At 40.0% G+C, this 19,241-nt stretch overlaps 1 protein-coding gene across 1 annotated transcript in view; it reads right to left on the reverse strand.

Moving 5' to 3' along the window:
• Nucleotides 1–19,241, reverse strand: part of ITGB6 (integrin subunit beta 6) — a 75,878-nt gene that overhangs the window by 32,452 nt on the left and 24,185 nt on the right. Inside the window, exons 3-10 of the mRNA XM_024202941.3 lie at nucleotides 16,867–16,931; nucleotides 16,290–16,366; nucleotides 15,490–15,569; nucleotides 12,396–12,600; nucleotides 10,797–11,043; nucleotides 9,601–9,766; nucleotides 8,801–8,962; nucleotides 7,810–7,905 (exon numbers count right to left, since the gene is read on the reverse strand). Of these exons, the coding sequence (XP_024058709.2) occupies nucleotides 7,810–7,905; nucleotides 8,801–8,962; nucleotides 9,601–9,766; nucleotides 10,797–11,043; nucleotides 12,396–12,600; nucleotides 15,490–15,569; nucleotides 16,290–16,350 (1,017 nt within the window). The 5' untranslated portion in view covers nucleotides 16,351–16,366; nucleotides 16,867–16,931. The remainder of the gene's footprint in view (nucleotides 1–7,809; nucleotides 7,906–8,800; nucleotides 8,963–9,600; nucleotides 9,767–10,796; nucleotides 11,044–12,395; nucleotides 12,601–15,489; nucleotides 15,570–16,289; nucleotides 16,367–16,866; nucleotides 16,932–19,241) is intronic.

Genomic DNA, 19,241 nt, shown 5'->3' on the forward strand with positions numbered 1-19,241 from the left:
TGTATTTGTTGTCTGGGTATACCGCAAGAAGGACAGGAGACTTGTTATGGGTTTTAATCAGGCCGCAACTTTATTATATAGATGTCTGGGACTACCGGCAGATAAAGTGTACAGTGCAGGCAAATCCATGCTTATTTAAATCAATTCTCTGGGGCTTTCACCAGCCCCCACCCCCTTTGTTTAATCCATACTTATTCAACTCAGTTTTCCAGGGCTTTCACCAGCCCCTCTTTGTTTCCATCCAGGTCCCCCAGCCGACCCATGGCTTGGACCTTACCATCCACCAGCCTCGTGAGAGGGTTTGGAGGGCTATGAGAACGGAGGGGGTTGGCTCCCTGCTGTGCCAATCATAGGAGTCCCCGAACCCCCTCCCCGTTCTGTCCCTTTATCCAGGATCTCCTTTTAAGTCCTTTACCAGGCCATTTATCTGGTCACTGACTGCCCTCCCTATGGAGTACCTAAACTGAACATCCACCCAATATTACAAAATAAGTTGCGACTTATGGCCTACCACCTTTTCTATTGACCAGAAAAGGTCCATCCTCACACGTGCTGTGAGGAAGGCGAAAAAACCACACTCTACCGAAGCCAATTCTGGTGGTGAGGGAAAAATTCCTTCCCAGCCCCGCTTTAAAAGGGGCGACTAGCATAATGCCCACAGCAAGTCCTAACCCAGCATGCCAGACGCTTCCGCAAGGGGAGGGAGGGTGGGTGTTGGCTTCCTTGCTGCTTGGACATAGAGACTTGCCCCACCCAGGTTTCGTACCTTTATGCACATTCTGGGGGACGGGACGGGGGGGGGTCACCGCTGCAAAGCACCTTTTGCAGCAGTTTCTGACCTTCCTCCCTTCCCCCTCCCACCCCAACCAACCACAAAGCAGAGCTGCCTTCTTTGGGTAAGCCCAGACAACTTTTGCCCCACCTTTAGTAGTGGTGCAGTAAATAATATACACATCTATGTGGGAGGTAGGTCTGAGCCTACATTGGATCTGAAGGGGATTAGGAATATTAAATGAATACACGATTGACATATGCCATGCTAAACTAAAGGGGGATTATAAATAGCTAGAAATATAATGGTACATTTGATTATTTGACTACTACATTTATTTTAGACTAATGCCATCTATCCAAACTATTTAAGGAGCTTCTGGATAACTTCTAGTATAGTGTTTGCCCTCCTTAGAAACTAAATTATCATCTGTCAAGATCAATTATATTTTTTGGTCCAATAAAATACAGTTTCAAGTTTCTGGGCCTGATCCTGCAAACTTAATGTCATTTAGGGAAAGCTCCATTAGGCTCAATGATAGTGGTTTCAACTGAAGTTTTGCCTGCGGAAGGCACCATCTGTAAAGGTGCCACCAAAATGTTTGACTAAAGACATGAACCTTTGAGCATAGGGGTCCTTCACATACTAAAACTAGGTTACCAACCAAAGTCAAAAGTGCCCTGTTTCTTGGCAGCACTGATTGGCTGATACTATTTCCAGATGTGCCGAAAACTGATCTTTCACAGGCGGAGTTAAGGTTTGTCATTACATAAAGTGGCTGAGAGCAGTGCACACAGGTAGCTTTGGTGTTATGGATGAGTACATCTGCATATACTGAGTGATGATTTGGGTTCAGCTGCATCTGCTATTGTATCTTATTAAATAGTGAGCTCTTTGTTCAATGAGAAACCCTTAGCTATGACTGTATAAGCACAATAGGCTTCCATTCCTTAGCCTACTCTTGTTTCTGGAACCAAAATCATCCATTTTCCTCAAAATAGTTTAGATTCCTTCTTTAGTTTCCTCCCCCCACACCTGCTCCTTCCATATAACAATGGAATGCATATTTCCCAACACATACATGATCTCATGAAAAAAATCATGGTTAGTTTTTTGACTCTTGGATTTCAGTTCATCCTTTGTCAAAAATAGATAATACATCACTTGTGCAAAGACTAAGAGGTTATGCATTTTAAAGGCCTGGTCCACACTACCCCCCCACTTCGGACTAAGGTACGCAAATTCAGCTACGTTAATAACGTAGCTGAATTCGAAGTACCTTAGTCCGAACTTACCGAGGGTCCAGACGCGGCAGGAAGGCTCCCCCGTCGATGCCGCATACTCCTCTCGCTGAGCTGGAGTACCGGCGTCGACGGCGAGCACTTCCGGGATCGATCCGGGATCGATTTATCGCGTCTAGACAAGACGCGATAAATCGATCTCAGAACATCGATTGCCTGCCGTCGGACCCGGAGGTAAGTGTAGACGTACCCAAAGTCTCATTGACTTCAATGGGACTTAAGCACTTGCTTAAAGTTAAGAATATGCTTAAGTGCTTTCCTGAATTGGAGCCAAAATGCATGCTTGCAGCTTGATCCTGCTCCCAGTGAAGTCAACGATAAAATTCCAGTGGACTTCAGTGGACCAGGATCAAGTCCTTAAGCAAGTCGCTGTCCTCCCTTGTCTCCTAGCACTCTGTCCTCTTCTTATTCCCCTAGTACCCTTCTAATTGCTCCTTCATCATATCCTTTGGAGGATCTTCCTTATTCCCCCTCCCCCCCACCCCCCCGCACCAGGTTTCTGTGGGGATTTCACAGGGCTCTGTCCTTGGTCCCCTTATCTTCTCCTTCTATACCTCATCTCTGGGTAATCCCATCTGCAAACGCAAGTTCAACTACCATCTCTATGCTGAGGACTCGCAGATCTCTCTTTCTCTCTCTCCACTCCAGACTTGTCTCCTTCTGTCCAAACAAATCTTGGCTTGTCTCTCTGACAACCCCCTCCTGGACGTCTAGCCATCAGCTCAAGTGCAACATGGCTAAAACAGGGCTTTAAATGTTCACCTCAGTCCCTCTTGCTTGCATCCTTTCTTGGTCACTCTGGGTGATACTGCCATCCTGTCTGTCCTGGGTGTCATCTTTGATTCGGACATCTCTCTAGGTCCTCAAGTCCCAGCTATCTAAACCTTGCTATTCTTTCACTATAATACCTGTAAGGGTGTGTGTCTACGCTGCAATCACAGGGTGTGACTGCAGCTCACGTAGACACACCTATGCTAGCTTTAATCTAGCTAGCTTGGGTATTGGAGCGAGACTGCAGCAGCATGGGTTTCAGTGCGGACTTCTCAAGTCTGTCCGGAACCCTGACCCTGAGTGGCTAGCCCACACAGACACCTGTGTGGGATAGCTAGGTTAAAGCTAACTCAGGTATGCTGCCTGCTGAACTAGCCTCTGACTACACCCAGGGTTAAGGGGGAAAGTGGAAGCTAGTTTTGCTCCCATTGCTTTAGTGCAGTAACCCCCTAAGGACTGATCTGGTGCACCTGAGGAGTAAGCCCCAGGTTGTGGCTGCAGAAAAAGATATTTAAAGCAAAAAAAAAAAAAAAATCAAAATACAAGTTTTTAAGGTGAGTCCAATCTCCATGCTCAGGGGAAATAGTGCACTCTGAGTTCAACAGATAAGGAACTAGTAGACGTCACTCAAGTATAATCACACTGCAACATATAGTTACATAATCAAAGGGTATAACTAGCTAAATATTTATGGCATCCACAGAGCAGGTATTAAAATTCTATCACCTAAGGTTTGCTGGCTGGGGGCCTGATCCTATGGCCAATACAATCTTTCCACTGACATTAATGGGTGCTGGATTAAGTCCTACACCTAAATTTGGAGCTATGCAGCTCCTCTTAATCTACTGTCTTATTGCACCGAAAAGATCCATCCCTCACTGACTGCATGAAGGTTTCCTTTGGAATTTTCCAGTGGTCACGGTCTGCGCTAGCCAACACTGTTCTTATCAAAGGTTTTATGTTTCAGTATCTCTGTGTCAGTTTTATACCAGTATCAAAGTTATCAAGTGGCATGCTTTGTTCACTGGGAACTCTATACTAAGATTTACAACTAACAAAAAATGTGAGCCATTGTTAATCCATCTATTATTTTTTGTTCTCTACTTTCTTTGTCAGAAAAATAAAGTGGCACCATTTTCTGTCTTGTATAGAATATAGCAATTCTTTTAAACATATTCTATCTACTGCTTTCATCTTTTGCATGTGGCACTCTGTCACTTAACTGGGTATCTGCTGTTATTGTTCCTTGCGCACAGCCTCACTAACCTGTGGGTTAGATGGACAGTTAGTCAAAGCAAATACAAAATAATAATAATAATAAAAAAAAAATCAGACTTTTACGGCTGTCTTTCACAAACATCAAAGAGCATATCTAAAACTATGGGACAGTATTGTCACATTCCCCACCTGTGTCAATCAAACTCAGAATATTAACCTAGAAGTCTGATTCGCTCATGCTTATGATTATAAAGAAAACGTAATATGACAATATAAATCAAGATTATAAGACTGCAAACACTGAATTCTGATCTAGGATTTATTTTTAGACACTACAGATTTCTTCACAACAGCCTGACTGGGCAAAAATATACACAATAAAGTAAGATGGATACTGGCAGTTCTCTTAATGGGGGCATTGTGCCTACCCACTGCACAACTCAGAGTGAAAGAGAAGAGAGGGAAAGGCCCCTTATGTGTGGGAAGAGCTCCCTGTAAAAATCCCCAAAGATATTACAACTTCCAACTCTCTCCTTAACCCATCTGTGCTGTGACTTCACTTCTACCCCAGTTCAGGGAGCGTTGGCTGGAGGACATAGGGAAAAAGGCCAACAATAGCATGGCAGGGAAGCTGAAACCAGGGACTGCATGGATGGTTAGGTCTTCATGTGTAATCTGGGATAGGTGAGACTACAGCCGATCTTTTCTATAGATCCTCCAGATCCAGTGTTATAAGGCCATGGGTATAATTTTCAGGAGTGTTTTCAATGGAACATAGGCCCCTTAGCCATGCTGTCCCCTCTACAGCATGGGCGGTGGGTATAATAGGCCAGGGGAGGCTCAGCTTCCCCTAGCGTAGCCGCTGCTGCTGGACCCCGGTTGCAGGTTTGACGGGGGAAATTTTTGCTTTTTATTATGCCCCATGCAGGTTCCGGGGCAGCTGAGGAGGCGGTATGTGCTACTCAGCTTCCTGGGTTCATCAGTAATCTCCCTGGAGTCCAGAGAGATTACTAATGAACCCAGGAAGTTGAGTAAGACATACTGCCTCCTCAGTCGCCCCGGAACCTGCATGCTGCATATCAAAAGCTCAGGTTCCTCTTCCAGAAGAGAAAAGAATTTTTGAATTTTTCCGGGGAGCGGCGTAGGGTCTGCAGTGGCTCTGACTGACCTGGGACTCCTCTGGGCAGGTTGGGGGGAGGGGGGGCGAGGGCTCAGGGCTCTGGCTGGCCCAGGGCTCCTCTGGCATGGGAGGGGGGTGTAGGGGGCCTTGGGACTCCAGAAGGGGGGGCAGGCGGGAGAAGGGGTGAGCTGGGGGCTAGCCTCCCTGAAGTGGGGCTCCATCTGCCGCCCATGCTCCACAATGACACAGACACCTCATAATGGAGGGGAAGGGGCTTATCAAGCACCGAATTGTCAGATTACTTTTCTGTGGTTTTACTGCAGACAGGAAACAGGCTTTTTTTCTCTCCCATCTTCTACTTATTTTTACTCATCATTTTAAACAGAAACTTTAAGTGCTGTGGGCCCACTCCAGGGCTGTCCTATCACCCCATACACTGGTTCTGCTGGTACTGGTCACTGGGAATTCCCCAGCTATAGGAGAATCCCCAAGTATATTCAGTCTAGGGGACAAACTGGGGGTACCTGGGGAAAATGTGCATGCTGACACAAGTTATGGCTGCTTTAGTTTCGCTGAGGGATGGAACCACCTCTGGCCAAACCCTGAATAGATGCACAACAGTGGTGCGAAGTATCTTTTCCCCTCCTTGCTCCAGTCCCATTTGCAATAAAATGTCTAATCTCCTCTCCACTCTCTCTGCTCCCATTGCCATGCAATGACTTTTTAAACAAAAGAGTCTTCATGTAACTGAGACTTGTATTCTTCACTTCAAACAATGCTAAGTATCTTTTCTCCCTTCCGTGCATACAGGCAGTTAGATGTCAGGGGGAGGGGAGAAGTTTTCCCTTCTATTTTGCCATTTTGTACTTTATATTTCCTGCTATCTTCCAACTTATCTCACTGAAAAGAAGTTTCAAACTGAAGAGCAGGAAGAAAACTCTCAGAGCAGGTGAAAACACATTATCTGAGAGATGAACAAAAGTTCATGATGACATTTTGTTTCAAGGGGTATCCCTGTCTCACAGGAGAAAGAACAGGCTCAAGTATTAGTACCCAGCATCTTAAGATATAACTGTCTAACGCTAGTGATTATGCTGAACAGTTTAGATAAGCTTCAGGGTTGAACATCCTTATCTACTATGACTTAAAAAGTAGGTATTCACAGTGTGATTCAACATAAAACCCAATTTACAATTACATAAAGAACCATAAAAGCAGTACATGACGAGGTGCTTTCAAAGTAACTGAGTTTTTAGAGGTTCTAAATCAGGTATCTAATTTTCTAGCTATAATTTTAATTAAATATGCACCTTGCAGTGTTGAATCCTCAATGCTAGTCTTCTCAAGCAGTACTGTATAAATAGGGCCCTTCATTTTCAATTTTTATTTTATTTAATTTTTCTTGGGAATTTATCAGACAACAACCAACCAACCAACCAACGAACAACAAAATCAGGTAAAAATCAGTGCAAACATCTATTAATAATTTTTCTGGGTAAATATCAGGGTTTATTTTGGTGGATGGAAAGACAGAGGAAAAAAGTATTCAGTAGATTAATGCTTTGAATTCCGTTCATCAATGTGGTTTGCTGCAGAACTAAAAAAGAACTCAAAACACAATGCCACCTCAGAGTTTAAAAAAACAGTATCTCTCTAATCCCCAGATAAAACTTTTCACTTGAATAAAAAGTTTACTGTTGTAGACTTAGAACTATTAGACTCAGAATATTTACATTTAATAATTGGGCCACACTATTTGCAGTGCATACATTCAACACCATCCTTTTCTCCTATTTTTGTTTTTTTAAAACTTTTGAATAGTTCCTTGTGTTCTGAAACGTATTCTGATACAGATTTTCATTTTCTTCCCATTTTAGTGTGTTAAATCTTTAAAGCATTATTTGCTAACAGCTTGAAATGTGGTGGCATGAGATTCATCAGTGTGTTCAGATGCACACACAATTCCGAGCTTGCATGCGTGCCTGTTTATTGTGTGTATCTTCTAGACCAGGGGTCGGGAACCTTTCAGAAGTGGTGTGCCGAGTCTTCATTTATTCACTCTAATTTAAGGTTTCGCGTGCCAGTAATACATTTTAATGTTTTTAGAAGGTCTCTTTCTATAAGTCTATAATATATAACTAAACTATTGTTGTATGTAAAGTAAATAAGGTTTTTAAAATATTTAAGAAGCTTCATTTAAAATTAAATTAAAATGCAGAGCCCCCCGGACCAGTGGCCAGGACCCGGGCAGTGTGAGTGCCACTGAAAATCAGCTCACATGCCGCTTTTGGCACGCGTGCCATAGGTTGCCTACCCCTGTTCTAGACTAATACATAGCCTTACTTCAACAGGCAGCTTTGCATATACACACAGACTAATATATTATCATAATACATATCTCATGCAATGTATTGTATTTTCTTGAAAAAAAAGTTATTTTTTATATATTTGAATGATACAAAAGTAGGGTGAAAATTGGAAATAAACTGAATAATACTTTTTGTAAAACCCGGGAAATTTCTGGTAAAAATCAGTTTAAATTGAAAAAGAAAGGGCTTATGTATAAACATTATCAAAAGGAACATTAAAGCAAAACACTGGAGAGTTACAAATGTTAGTTACCTCACCTCATATAAGTAAACTTGTTCCTTTGTTACAGCAAAAATTAGTAAAACGTTATTTTGCACAAGCTTGTCTGTTAGTTGTCCAATTGTTGGATACTCCTGAAAACAAATATAGAGAGCCAAATCAATCTCTGTTTTACAAAAGGACCAAGGAGTTAAAAATAGTGATGAAAAACATTGCATGTTATCTTTAATGAACATACATTCATACCATGCTCAGTGTAATATAAACATGTAATTACACACTACATGTGTACAGAGTAAGTGTGTATGTGTACATAGAGCCTTTCCTTCTGGTGCTCACATTACCCTGAAGAGACTAAGGATCCACCTGTATGTCATGCTTTGGTGCCTGGGGTCAGGAGGTTTTAGTCCACACTGGAACACAGGCCTTTGAAATCTTCTTTAAATCTCTTAATTCTTGAATTTAGACTTTAAGAAGGTGAGAAAACTAACTCTTTGAGGCAAGGACACTACTTACCTTTGTGTTTGTACAGCACCTAGCACAATACGGTCCACATCCTAACAGGGGCCTCTAAATATCACCATAATAGAACTATTAAATAACAGTATTAGTCAGATCACTTAACTCTTAGTTTGAAATGTTTTTCTGACCTCAGCAGTGTCCTACACATTCCTGAACCACTCCTTAATTCACTTCCTTTAAGACAAGTGATGAAAGCATATTTTTGCTCCTCTCTCAGGAGAGGATGCCAATAGGTCCTGTTCCACATGTTACCCATGGTGGCAGTTATTGGGAGTAAGAGGCATCACTTTTTCTAATCGTAACATGTTCTGAGATCACTTAGGTCAATATGCTGTGTTCTTAATTTTGATTTTATGAAAATATGTGATTAAAATTAAAATGGATGACATCAAATAACTGGATTTCCCAACTCCTACTGCATATCACTAAACACTATCATTAATATTCCAATTCATCTTTCCCGTACTTTAAAATTCCCCAATGAAAGAATTGTACGAAGCACATTACCAAAACTGTTGACATGGAATATTCATTATTGTGGTCCAAGTGACAATGCCCATCGTTTGGAATAACAATCCCTGCCAGTTTACTGTCCATCCCAAAATGGGAATCAGCATCACTCACAAACACCAGCAGATGTAGAGAGTCATTTCTCCACCCAATCTTTTCCTGTAATTAAAATGTAACGGTTTAGTATAGACTTTGATTATATTGATAGAAATAATACAGGATGATGGGGTCGAAAACAGAAGAAGAGGTCTTTCAAAGAGATCTTTAAAAGGTAATGTCCTCTCTGCTTTAAGCAGACATCGAAAGACACCATGACAATTATTTAACAGAGTTCACCCCATTGCCTCTGACCAACATATCTCCTCTTCCCATTGTTGTGTTGAGTGAAGTGTGTATAGCTGCTTGTCATCTATATAAAATATTGTTAATCATTAAAATATTTAAAGAGAAAAAATTGAAGAAAATATTATGATTACGTGGTAATTTTATTGCTTTTCATTTCCCATAGACACCTGATTATTACATGATCAGTGCTTTTATTGATGGAAACTACAAAACAATCATTTTTCAATGTGCGTATTTAACTTGATTATATATACTTTTCTAATGAAAAAAAGAGATAATTTGAATATACCTTTACAGTCTGACCAAATACCCACTAAAATCAATGGGAGTTAGATCAGGGTCAGAGTCTACATTTTGAGAAAACAAGAGCTGCTTTTTAAAAAAAAAATCCATAAAAATCCATTAATATTAAAATGTGGAATAATAAATATTACACCTAGAGGTTTCATTACCTTGCAAACAGCTGCCTGCATAATTGCATCAAATCCTCCCTCTGGAGTATCTATATTAGCTGAGATTTTCTGTTCTTTCACAATTTCATTGAATTTTTCAGCGTCATTTGTTAATGGCAAAACATGTTTGTATCCAAAGGTGGGTAAGCAATCAAGTGGAACACTTCTATAAAATAAATGATATATCTATGTCTATATCTTACAGCCAAAGCAGAGATAGAATGCACACACTGTCGTTTCTTTGTAACTCTATCTAGCTTAGTTTTCAGGTGAACATCTCTTCTGTGTAACTAGTTTTATTAATATCATTGCTGAAAGTAGTACCTTTATAGTTCAGTGAAACAGACCAAGTGAAAAAACTTCAAGGTTAAAACATAACATGGCACTCAGTTAATTTTAATGAGAAACCGTGCATTTAGATACGCTGTGGCTAAAGAGTGGTGTGTAACCTGCACCTCCCCAGGAATAGCCCTGGGAGGCATTGTACCCCAGTGATACCCCGCAGTGGCATACTCCTCCTATGCTCCTCTTGTAATCTGCTCCAGCCCTTTACAGGGCACAGTATACTCCCACCCTCACATCCAGATAGGCCCACTGGGCGCATCCCCACTTGCTCGGAGGAGGAGAAGAGTAACAGGCATGCAGCCCCCACTCTCCCCAAGCACCCCAGAGTTGTGATCTGGGCAGGACTCATGCAGCATGAGGCTCAGGGGACTGTTCCTGGTTCTTTAAAACAAATAAATAATAAGAACATTAATAAATATACTGCACTGTTGTTGTTTGGTATTTTTGAGTACCCAAAAGTATGGTGAGCCTTTACAGCTGTAACAGGAATAATCCAGGATTTAAATAAATAATATATATTTCAAGCAAATTAAAGAGACATATAACTTGAGTATCAATGTGCTAATCAGTCAAACACACCTGTAACTAGCAGGAAAATCTAAACAGCAAGCAAAAAGGCAAACCTCTTCCCGCCTAAACTCCCCCTCCTCCCAACAACCCAATGGGGTATAGAAAATGACCAGAGTATGAACCAAGAGCCAAGTCCCATTTGCTTTATTCGCTCAACTGCAAGTGAGTAAGGTGGAAAGGCTCCAGTGAGGGCAGTGAGCAGGATTTTGCCCCCAGTGTTCAATCTTATCTGTGTTCCTACATTAAATAATAACACACACATAGGTGCTTTCTTTGCCTACCTGCAAGGGTTGTTTATTTCTTCAGCTGTGGTTTTGATGAATGGTGAAACTGGTTTTTCAACAAAAGACCCAAAGCCCAGTCTAAAGTTGCTTGTTAGTTTTGACATTTCTTTGGAAAGAGTTGAGCCTAATTCCTTTATTGTATTCAGATCATCATCCATGGAAGCGGAAAGGTCCATGAGGTAATAGAGATCAACTGGATAATCTTCAGTCTGGCGAACTTTAATCTCTATTGTTTCTTCATTTCCTAGTAAAGCCATAGGGGAAATGGAGAAGAAATTAACACATTTAACTTTAGACAATGTTATGGGCAATATAGCAATGATGCTGTCTGTTTATTCTTAATGCTACCGTATGTGCCATTGGTGGAATTAACAGAAATGTATAAAATTATCAATAAAAATTCCAAATAGAAAATCTGAAAGGCCTTAAGTAGGTATTACGTGAGTCGTACAGTAAAAGTTAAGTACTAACTTTAGGTTTAGGACTATTTGATTCCTGTAGATCTAGTGTGTTAGAAAAAACAAATGGCAGAGTGCAGCTTTAAAACCTTCAAATATGAATCTATAACAAAACAGAAGTTAGCACTTGTAGGAGAGAGTGCAAGTGTTAGTGGTCTGAGAATGTGACTGGGAGAGTGGATTACAAGTGCGCCTGGGTTCTATTCCTGGTTCTAATACAAACATACTGTGTGTTATTCAAACCTCTCTGCGCCTCATTTTTCCCTAGAACAAATTCTGATCTATGTTATATTGGTGTAAATCCACAGTAACGCCATTGACCTCAGGAGATCTTGCAAATCACATTGATATTCTTAGATAAAAACACTATACGGCAGATTCTCTGCTGCAACTAAGATTTTCTCAGGGTAGCAATGAAGAGGCAAGACACTGGGGAGCTGGCTATGGCTGCAGTTTCCCAATTCTCTCCTCATCTCTGCCATGGCCTGGGTGCAGGTTAGAGAAGCCTCCAGAATAGGTGCTGGACCTGGTGGTGCCGTGCCCCCTGGCCTGAAGTGGATTCCATTATATATAAGGTTTACAGTTTGGTTCAATGGCTCTTAGCAAACCCACTATAAAAACTGTTCCAGCACCCCTGGCCTTCAGACTCCTCTAACCAATACCAGCTGGCTACATCCCCTGGGATAGCATGCCTACTGTGCTATGGCCATGGCCCCTTCATTTCCACCCTCAATACATGGCACAAGAGGAATGGTATAGGAACTAGCTCTTCCAGCTCTACACCCACGGGGGGGAATTCCCAGCCCAATAGATGTGACACATTTCCATTCCCTTTGTGCTGCCCCGGGCCATGAAGAGAATAGAGCAGGGAGATTAATCTCCTTTTACATAAATACAAAGTACTTTGGGGGGAATTTAAATAGTGTACATTTTAGATCTATCCATCAGATTAACACATCATAAATATTCACTAGGTCTTATTTGATTACAAATAATGCTTAATTTTGAATTTGTTAATACATTTTATTTAAATACAGTAAATACATTCTGTTTTTTAGATCATTAACAATTTAGTCTGAGAAACCTGGAAAGATAGCATCAGCAGGAAAGAATCACAGTTATGAACTGAATAACTTACCTGGTCGCAGTCTAAAAGTTAACTTTTGAGGGGAAATCTGTGTGACATCAGAGTTATTCTTCTGGATTCCTATGCTAAGGGGGTTATTTTTGTGAATTTCTACTTTAGAAATGGGAAATTCAATAAAGTTCAACTGACATCCTTTTGACAAAAGATTTTCTGGAGTATCACACCTTCCGTGAATTCCAGATGAGTCTGTATAATTCTGAAACAATCAGCAGAAAGAATGGAAGAGCTAAATTTATTATTGAACAATGGAAAATAAATTATTTTCTGACCATCATACACCTGATGTTTAATTAACACCATATTTTCATGACCATGAATTTAGCCCAGAGATACACGTGGCACTTGTATTCACTTCCTTGAATTCAGCCCTGTGTGCTGTTTGGCCTTCTCCTGCACTTAGGACCTGATCAATCTAAAGCCCATTGAAGTCAACAGGAGACTTTCCACTGACTTCAATAGTCTTTGGATCGGGCCCCTGCATTCCTACTCAAGCAAAACTCTCACCAACTGGAATGGGAGTTTTATGATTATATATTATTCTTCCTCTTCAAAGCACTATACTCACATTAATTTTCAGAACATTGTTGTAAGGTATTATCATCATTGCCGTGTGAAAACTTTGGCAGAGAGGCTAAGTGACTTGACCAAGGCCACAGAAAGATTCCATGTCAAAGCTGGGATTAAAATTTGGAAATTCCTGGTTTCCAATCCTGTGCTCATATCACTGGTCCATACTCTTTTCTTGTGCCTATATAAGGAATTTAAACTTTGGCCCTTAAACTGCAAATGTCCCCTGAATTTTGTCACTGAGAAACACTATGTTAAAGTTACATCAAAATTACTTTAAATCCACAAAAGCCCAGAAATTCAAAGTTAATGCTAAGACTCCACTCTTTACTTCCCACTGGGAGTCAAATTCTGTTCATGGATATGTGTGTGTCTCATTGATTTCAGTGGAAACGTAGGATGGAAAAATTTGCCTTTCTGTACTTGGACCACTTCTGATATCTACTCAGACAAAACACCCATTGACTACAGGATCAAACCCAGTGTACGTAAAAATCACCTATTATTATGAAACCCTTGGAAAGCAAAGCATACCGTCCGCAGTAGCTAACACTGAATTTTCTGGCTTCTCAAAAAAAGGCATTATCAGGTAAACACATGGTTCAGGGCTAGTTAGAATGTGTATTTTTATCCAATAGACCAGGGGTCGGCAACCTTTCAGAAGTGGTGTGCCGAGTCTTCATTTATTCACTCTAATTTAAGGTTTTGCGTGCCAGTAATACATTTTAATGTTTTAGAAGGTCTCTTTCTATAAGTCTATAATATATAACTAAACTATTGTTGTATGTAAAGTAAATAATGTTTTTAAAATGTGGCCAGGACCTGGGCAGTGTGAGTGCCACTGAAAATCAGCACGCGTGCCAGAGGTTGCCTACCCATGCAATAGACTATGATGGCTACTTTTATTGAGTCTAGCCTGACACTAAAATAAATATACAGATTTTAAATATACAGATTCTTTGCCTGCCCCACATCACATGAGTGCAGCAAATAAATCCATGGGCAAACATTATATTTATTCCACTGCCATTTCCAATAAGTGCACATGATCTATACATGATCATCTATACATGATCTATACATCTATACATTCCAAACTCAAGAACTTAGTTGTTTTCTTTTTGTGTTTTATGAAAACACCCAATGGCAACTGGCCTAATAGCATGGAAATTTTCATATTATGAAATCCTGCATTTTGAGTTGTACAGAAATATTTTTTAAAAAAAGCATAGAAAAGCCACTTTTTTGGGAGGCGGGGGTGGGGGAACTTTCCTAGTGTTATATCTTGCAAATTGCTAAATTGCTTTTAGTAAAAACTGGATTAAAAAAGAACGGTATGTCAGTTTCATCCAAGATGGTATTTTTACTGTTCAATTAAACCCCCCTAAGGAAAGCATTTATAAATTATGTAAAGAGTCCCTTAAAAGAGAGCTGTAGAGATATGAACAGTAAACCACCACAATAAAGTATTTTAACACACATTCTGTTTCTCTCTCATATCTGATCTATGTATTGTGTTCATATATTTATTACATGCTTTGGACCTGATCCTTTGAAATGCTTAGCACTCTCAATTGCCACTGAAATCAATGGCTATGAAGGGTGCTCAGCAGGACAGAAGTATCAAACACAATCCACTTGACTAAGACATTATTTTAAGAAATTTTGCAGTACATACCTATCTGATCAATAATTCAAAAACTATCTAGCAATTGACTGGCTTGCTGTTGGCTGAAACAGATTCACAAAACCGTGTGTTTGTCTATCTGTATTTATAAGAGCCAAGATTTCCAAAATCTAAAGTTAGGCTTCTAAAAGTCATATTTAGGCTCCTGAATAAGCAGCCATCTTTTCAAAAGTGCTGAGCACCTAATAGTTCACCTTCTGCTTTAAAAGGGAGAGGGACATGTGGCTCTCATTTGAACCCTGCTTATTTTATTTATTTATAGCCATGTCTATTGAGCCTTTAATCGCAGTAGCCAACTGCTTCACAAACACTAACAAACTGAGGCTCAGAACACCTGCTGTGAGGCCAGGAGGTATTCCTATTCCTATTTTACACATTAAGAACTGAGCCACAGATAAGTTAAATGACTTGCCTGGGGTCACACAGGAAGTCAGTGACATATCTGGGAACCAAATCCATATCTGTTTCCCAGCCCCATACTTTAGCCATAAGACCTCCATATCTTGGGCGCTCTATCCAGTATCACAGGAGCTGTACAATCCTACCATATTTACTTCCAAAATGATGAGGGCAGCTCCTCTGATAGGGAGAAACAAAGGTGCTAAAAGCTGGGGATCTTTTTTTTAAAGAAACAGAGAACAATAAAGCATAATTTCCAGATGTACCACTTTTGATTTCCCGAGAAAATTACACAGGCAATTTTTCCCCTCTAAATTCCTCATGCATTACAAAAGCACCGGCTGACCCAATTAATTCAATAATTCCATCACTCATAGCCACTGCAAACACTCCAATTGTATGGCTTTGAAATTTTAAGATCATTTACTTTACCTCTTGAGAACACCAAGCACACTGTGGTCCAGAAAACAAACAATCTTCACAAGTCACTGCACTCCCTGGAGAACAATTTCCTATATTTAAACCCAGGAAGGTAAGAGATTAATAATGGGTTTAATTATTCTTTTTATAAAATGTCCCATTTTGTTAAAAATATTGGAGATAAACAATAGTGACACATTAGGACATACTTAAGATTATTGATAAAATTCCATCATTAAAATATTTATATTAGTTTAGTATTTAACTTGATCAATAATTACACTATTACTGGTAATTAATAAAAATGTGAGCACCTGAAGGTCACTCATCTATGAACAATATGCATACTATTATTTGTTTTCTGAAATGCATTTCATAATTGTTAAATTTGTTTCATCATAACTAGAATTTTTAGCAAAATAGATCTGTCTACATTGTACACATTACAGTTGTTTCATTCTGCTTTCCAATGTATTTGCTCTGGAAGTTAAAATTATGCCAGGTTCCATAGACACACTACCAGAATCACAGATGTAGTGTGAAATTTCATGATGGATCAAACTCTGATTTGTGTAATTAAAATGGCTCAAAAGCCTGTGTGTTTTGTGCAGGTAGTTCTATGTTATGAACAGATGTACTCTAAATACATTTATTGGCTATGTAGTCATACTACACTCTGTCAAAACATTCATTAAGTGGAAAGGAATGACTGAACAGACAACATGGGAAGCTAGTTAATATAAAGTTGTTAAACAAAAAACAATGTAAAATATGCTTTTAAAGAAACAGAGTTCACTAACTGTACGCCTTACCTTGTACATTGTTATTTCTTTGCAGAAATAGAAAGAACAGGAAAAGCAATACAATCCCCATTCGTTTTCAGTTCTGGCTGTGTGAATTAAAAGTATAAAAGAATAATTACCTTCAGGGTAAATGATTAATGTGGAATGTTGTAAAAGTCATAGATTCCTGAAGTGTGTATTCTAAGATGATACTTACACTGGTTTGAAGAGAAACTTCCAAAATACCAGGACAGAACATTAATACAAAGAAAACAAAAGCTACCTGAATAGGTAAAGACGACAAGCTGTGCATAAAAGCAACTTCAACATGGTTATGGAACTTAACACTGCTCTTTATCTTACTTCCTTATTTTCCTTATAAGGAAAACAGGTACACAATCATAAGAAGGTGGGGGAATTCATTCAGGTACTGATTTTTTTTTTCTTTTTTTCAGTCAACACTCACAGTCTCTCTGGGTCCTAGAGAAATTTGTCCAGGAGATTTTTATCAAGTGTACAATAACTCTAAAATACTGGTACTCCTTTGACTGTTTTCTGACTGAGTTCAATATACTGGCAAGTCATACAAATAGTGAGGTGAATATACCTGGAGAGATGTATAAATCCCATTTTTTCAGGTTTCATGTTGTGGAATGAACCTTCTAAAACCAGCTGTGAAAAGAAAACAAATCACCAGAACTTATTATAACACTATAATAGAAAGCCATTTTAGGAATACAAAATGTCTTTTGTTTTACTGTGTAGAGTTTATATATGTTTTATTAGCATTATAAAGTGAAAAAGAAATAAATCAAACCTACATTATTGTGAAATGCAGTTACTATTGTACAGGTGTGGTCATCTGCATGTTACTACCCCAATAGAGAGTGTCTTCTGTGATGGAATTCAAGGTAATTTCCCCTGCAGCCATTAATACATTCAGGTAACTATGACTAGAAAGAGGTTTTCATTGCATTTCAAAGCATGTGGGGAACAAAAAAACTCACCCAACCTTCACAACAGTGAAGCAACAGTAGTGAGTACAAGATGCAAGGAAAGACAGTATGGTTAGAGAAGGGGAATGGTGGCTTGAACACCAGGCTTCAATTCCCAACTCTGCCACTGACTCACAGTATAGCCTTGGGAAAGTCACAATCTTTAAAATGTTGTGAAGTGGTTTTTAAGACACATTTAACTCCTTGGAGGAAAGGTTAAATATAAGTTCATACTATTATTATGAAAGGAAATTTAAAAATAACAAAAACCCATGTTTATATGTTGTTTTATTTCCCCCCACCTTTTATCCTTTTGTCCTTTTTAGCGTTTAAGTTGTTTGGGACAGGGACTCTCTGTTCATAATGTGTTTGTAACAGCACATATCAAACATTAGACTCTACTGTATAAATTATAAGTAATGTTAATAATAACCTGTGTACTAAAATAAAACTTACAAATACATACGTCATTCCTCTTTGATCATTTCAGTATGTCTGAGCCAGTTCATTACACTAGGAGTTACAGGGACCCAAAGTTGTCCCTGACGTTAGATCTCACAAGTCTTGGTGATTTATTTTAACTAAAATTTGCCCTTTCTATGCTTCACAAACTGATTCCAATTTCAGCTAATGTATTTGCTGTTCATAAGTATTCACCAAATAGTTTATGTGAACAAATACGCTATTGTTTTTGTCCCTTGGATGGACGATGTTTAAAATAAAACAGACTAAAAATTACAGCATATTTACAAACTAACTAAATAAAAATTCACATGCACTAGTCATACTGCCTTTGACCTTAAGAACATAAGAAAGGCCATACTAGGTCAGACCAAAGATCCATCCAGCCCAGTATCCTGTCTATCGACAGTGGCCAATGCCAGGTGCCCCAGAGGGAGCGAACCTAACAGGTAATGATCAAGTGATCTCTCTCCTGCCATCCATCTCCACCCTTTGACAAACAGAGGCTCGGGACATCATTCCTTACTCATCCTGGCTAATAGCCATTAATGGACTTAACCTCCATGAATTTATCTAGTTCTCTTTTAAACCCTGTTATAGTCCTAGCCTTCGCAACCTCCTCAGGCAAGGAGTTCCACAGGTTAACTGTGCACTGTGTGAAGAAGAGCTCCCTTTTATTTGTTTTAAACCTGCTGCCCATTAATTTCATTTGGTGGTCCATAGTTCTTATATTATGGGAACAAGTAAATAACTTTTCCTTATTCACTTTCTCAACACCACTCATGATTTTATATACCTCTATCATATCCCCCCTTTGGGCTTGGCTACACTTGCGAGTTACAGCGCAATAAAGGAGCCCCGGGTGCACTAGTGCACTACCAGTCCACACTGGCAAGGCACGTAGAGCGCTCTGACTCCGCGACTACAGCGCTGCTGGTACTCCACCTCAGCGAGTGGAATAACGTTTGCTGCGCCCCTGCTGGAGCGCCACGGCACCAGTGTGAACGAGGTGTTGCATTACTGCGCTCTGATTGACCGCCAGAAACATCCCATAATCTCCTTAAGTCAAGTGGCCACTCTTGTCATTGTTTTGAACTCGCAGTACAAATGCTGTAGGAATGCGGATATGCCCTTTCAAAGCTCCGTTTCTGACAGCTGGCTGCTTATCTGCTCTGGGACAAAGGAACCATTACTGAGGAATGCTGCTTGCTTTGAGTGAGTGAGAGAGAGGCGGGGGGTGGGGGAGGGAGGTCTGCTGCTGTCTGAACTTACAAGACAGCATGCTGACACACACTCAGCCCCCCCCCAAAACCCACTCTCTCTCCTTCCACATACACACAATGCACTCCCTGTCACACTCCACCTCGCCCCCCGCATTTGAAAAGCCTATTGCAGCCACTTGCATGCTGGGATAACTATTACAATGCATTGCTCTCTGTGGTGTTGCAAGAGCTGCTAATGTGGCCACACCAGCGCACTTCCAGCTGAGAGTGTAAACACTCGGCAGCATTTTCCCTACTGCAGT

This window comes from Terrapene carolina, unplaced genomic scaffold, assembly GCF_002925995.2.
Source record: "Terrapene carolina triunguis isolate 2854851 unplaced genomic scaffold, T_m_triunguis-2.0 Scaffold62, whole genome shotgun sequence".
Taxonomy (NCBI): domain Eukaryota; kingdom Metazoa; phylum Chordata; order Testudines; family Emydidae; genus Terrapene; species Terrapene triunguis.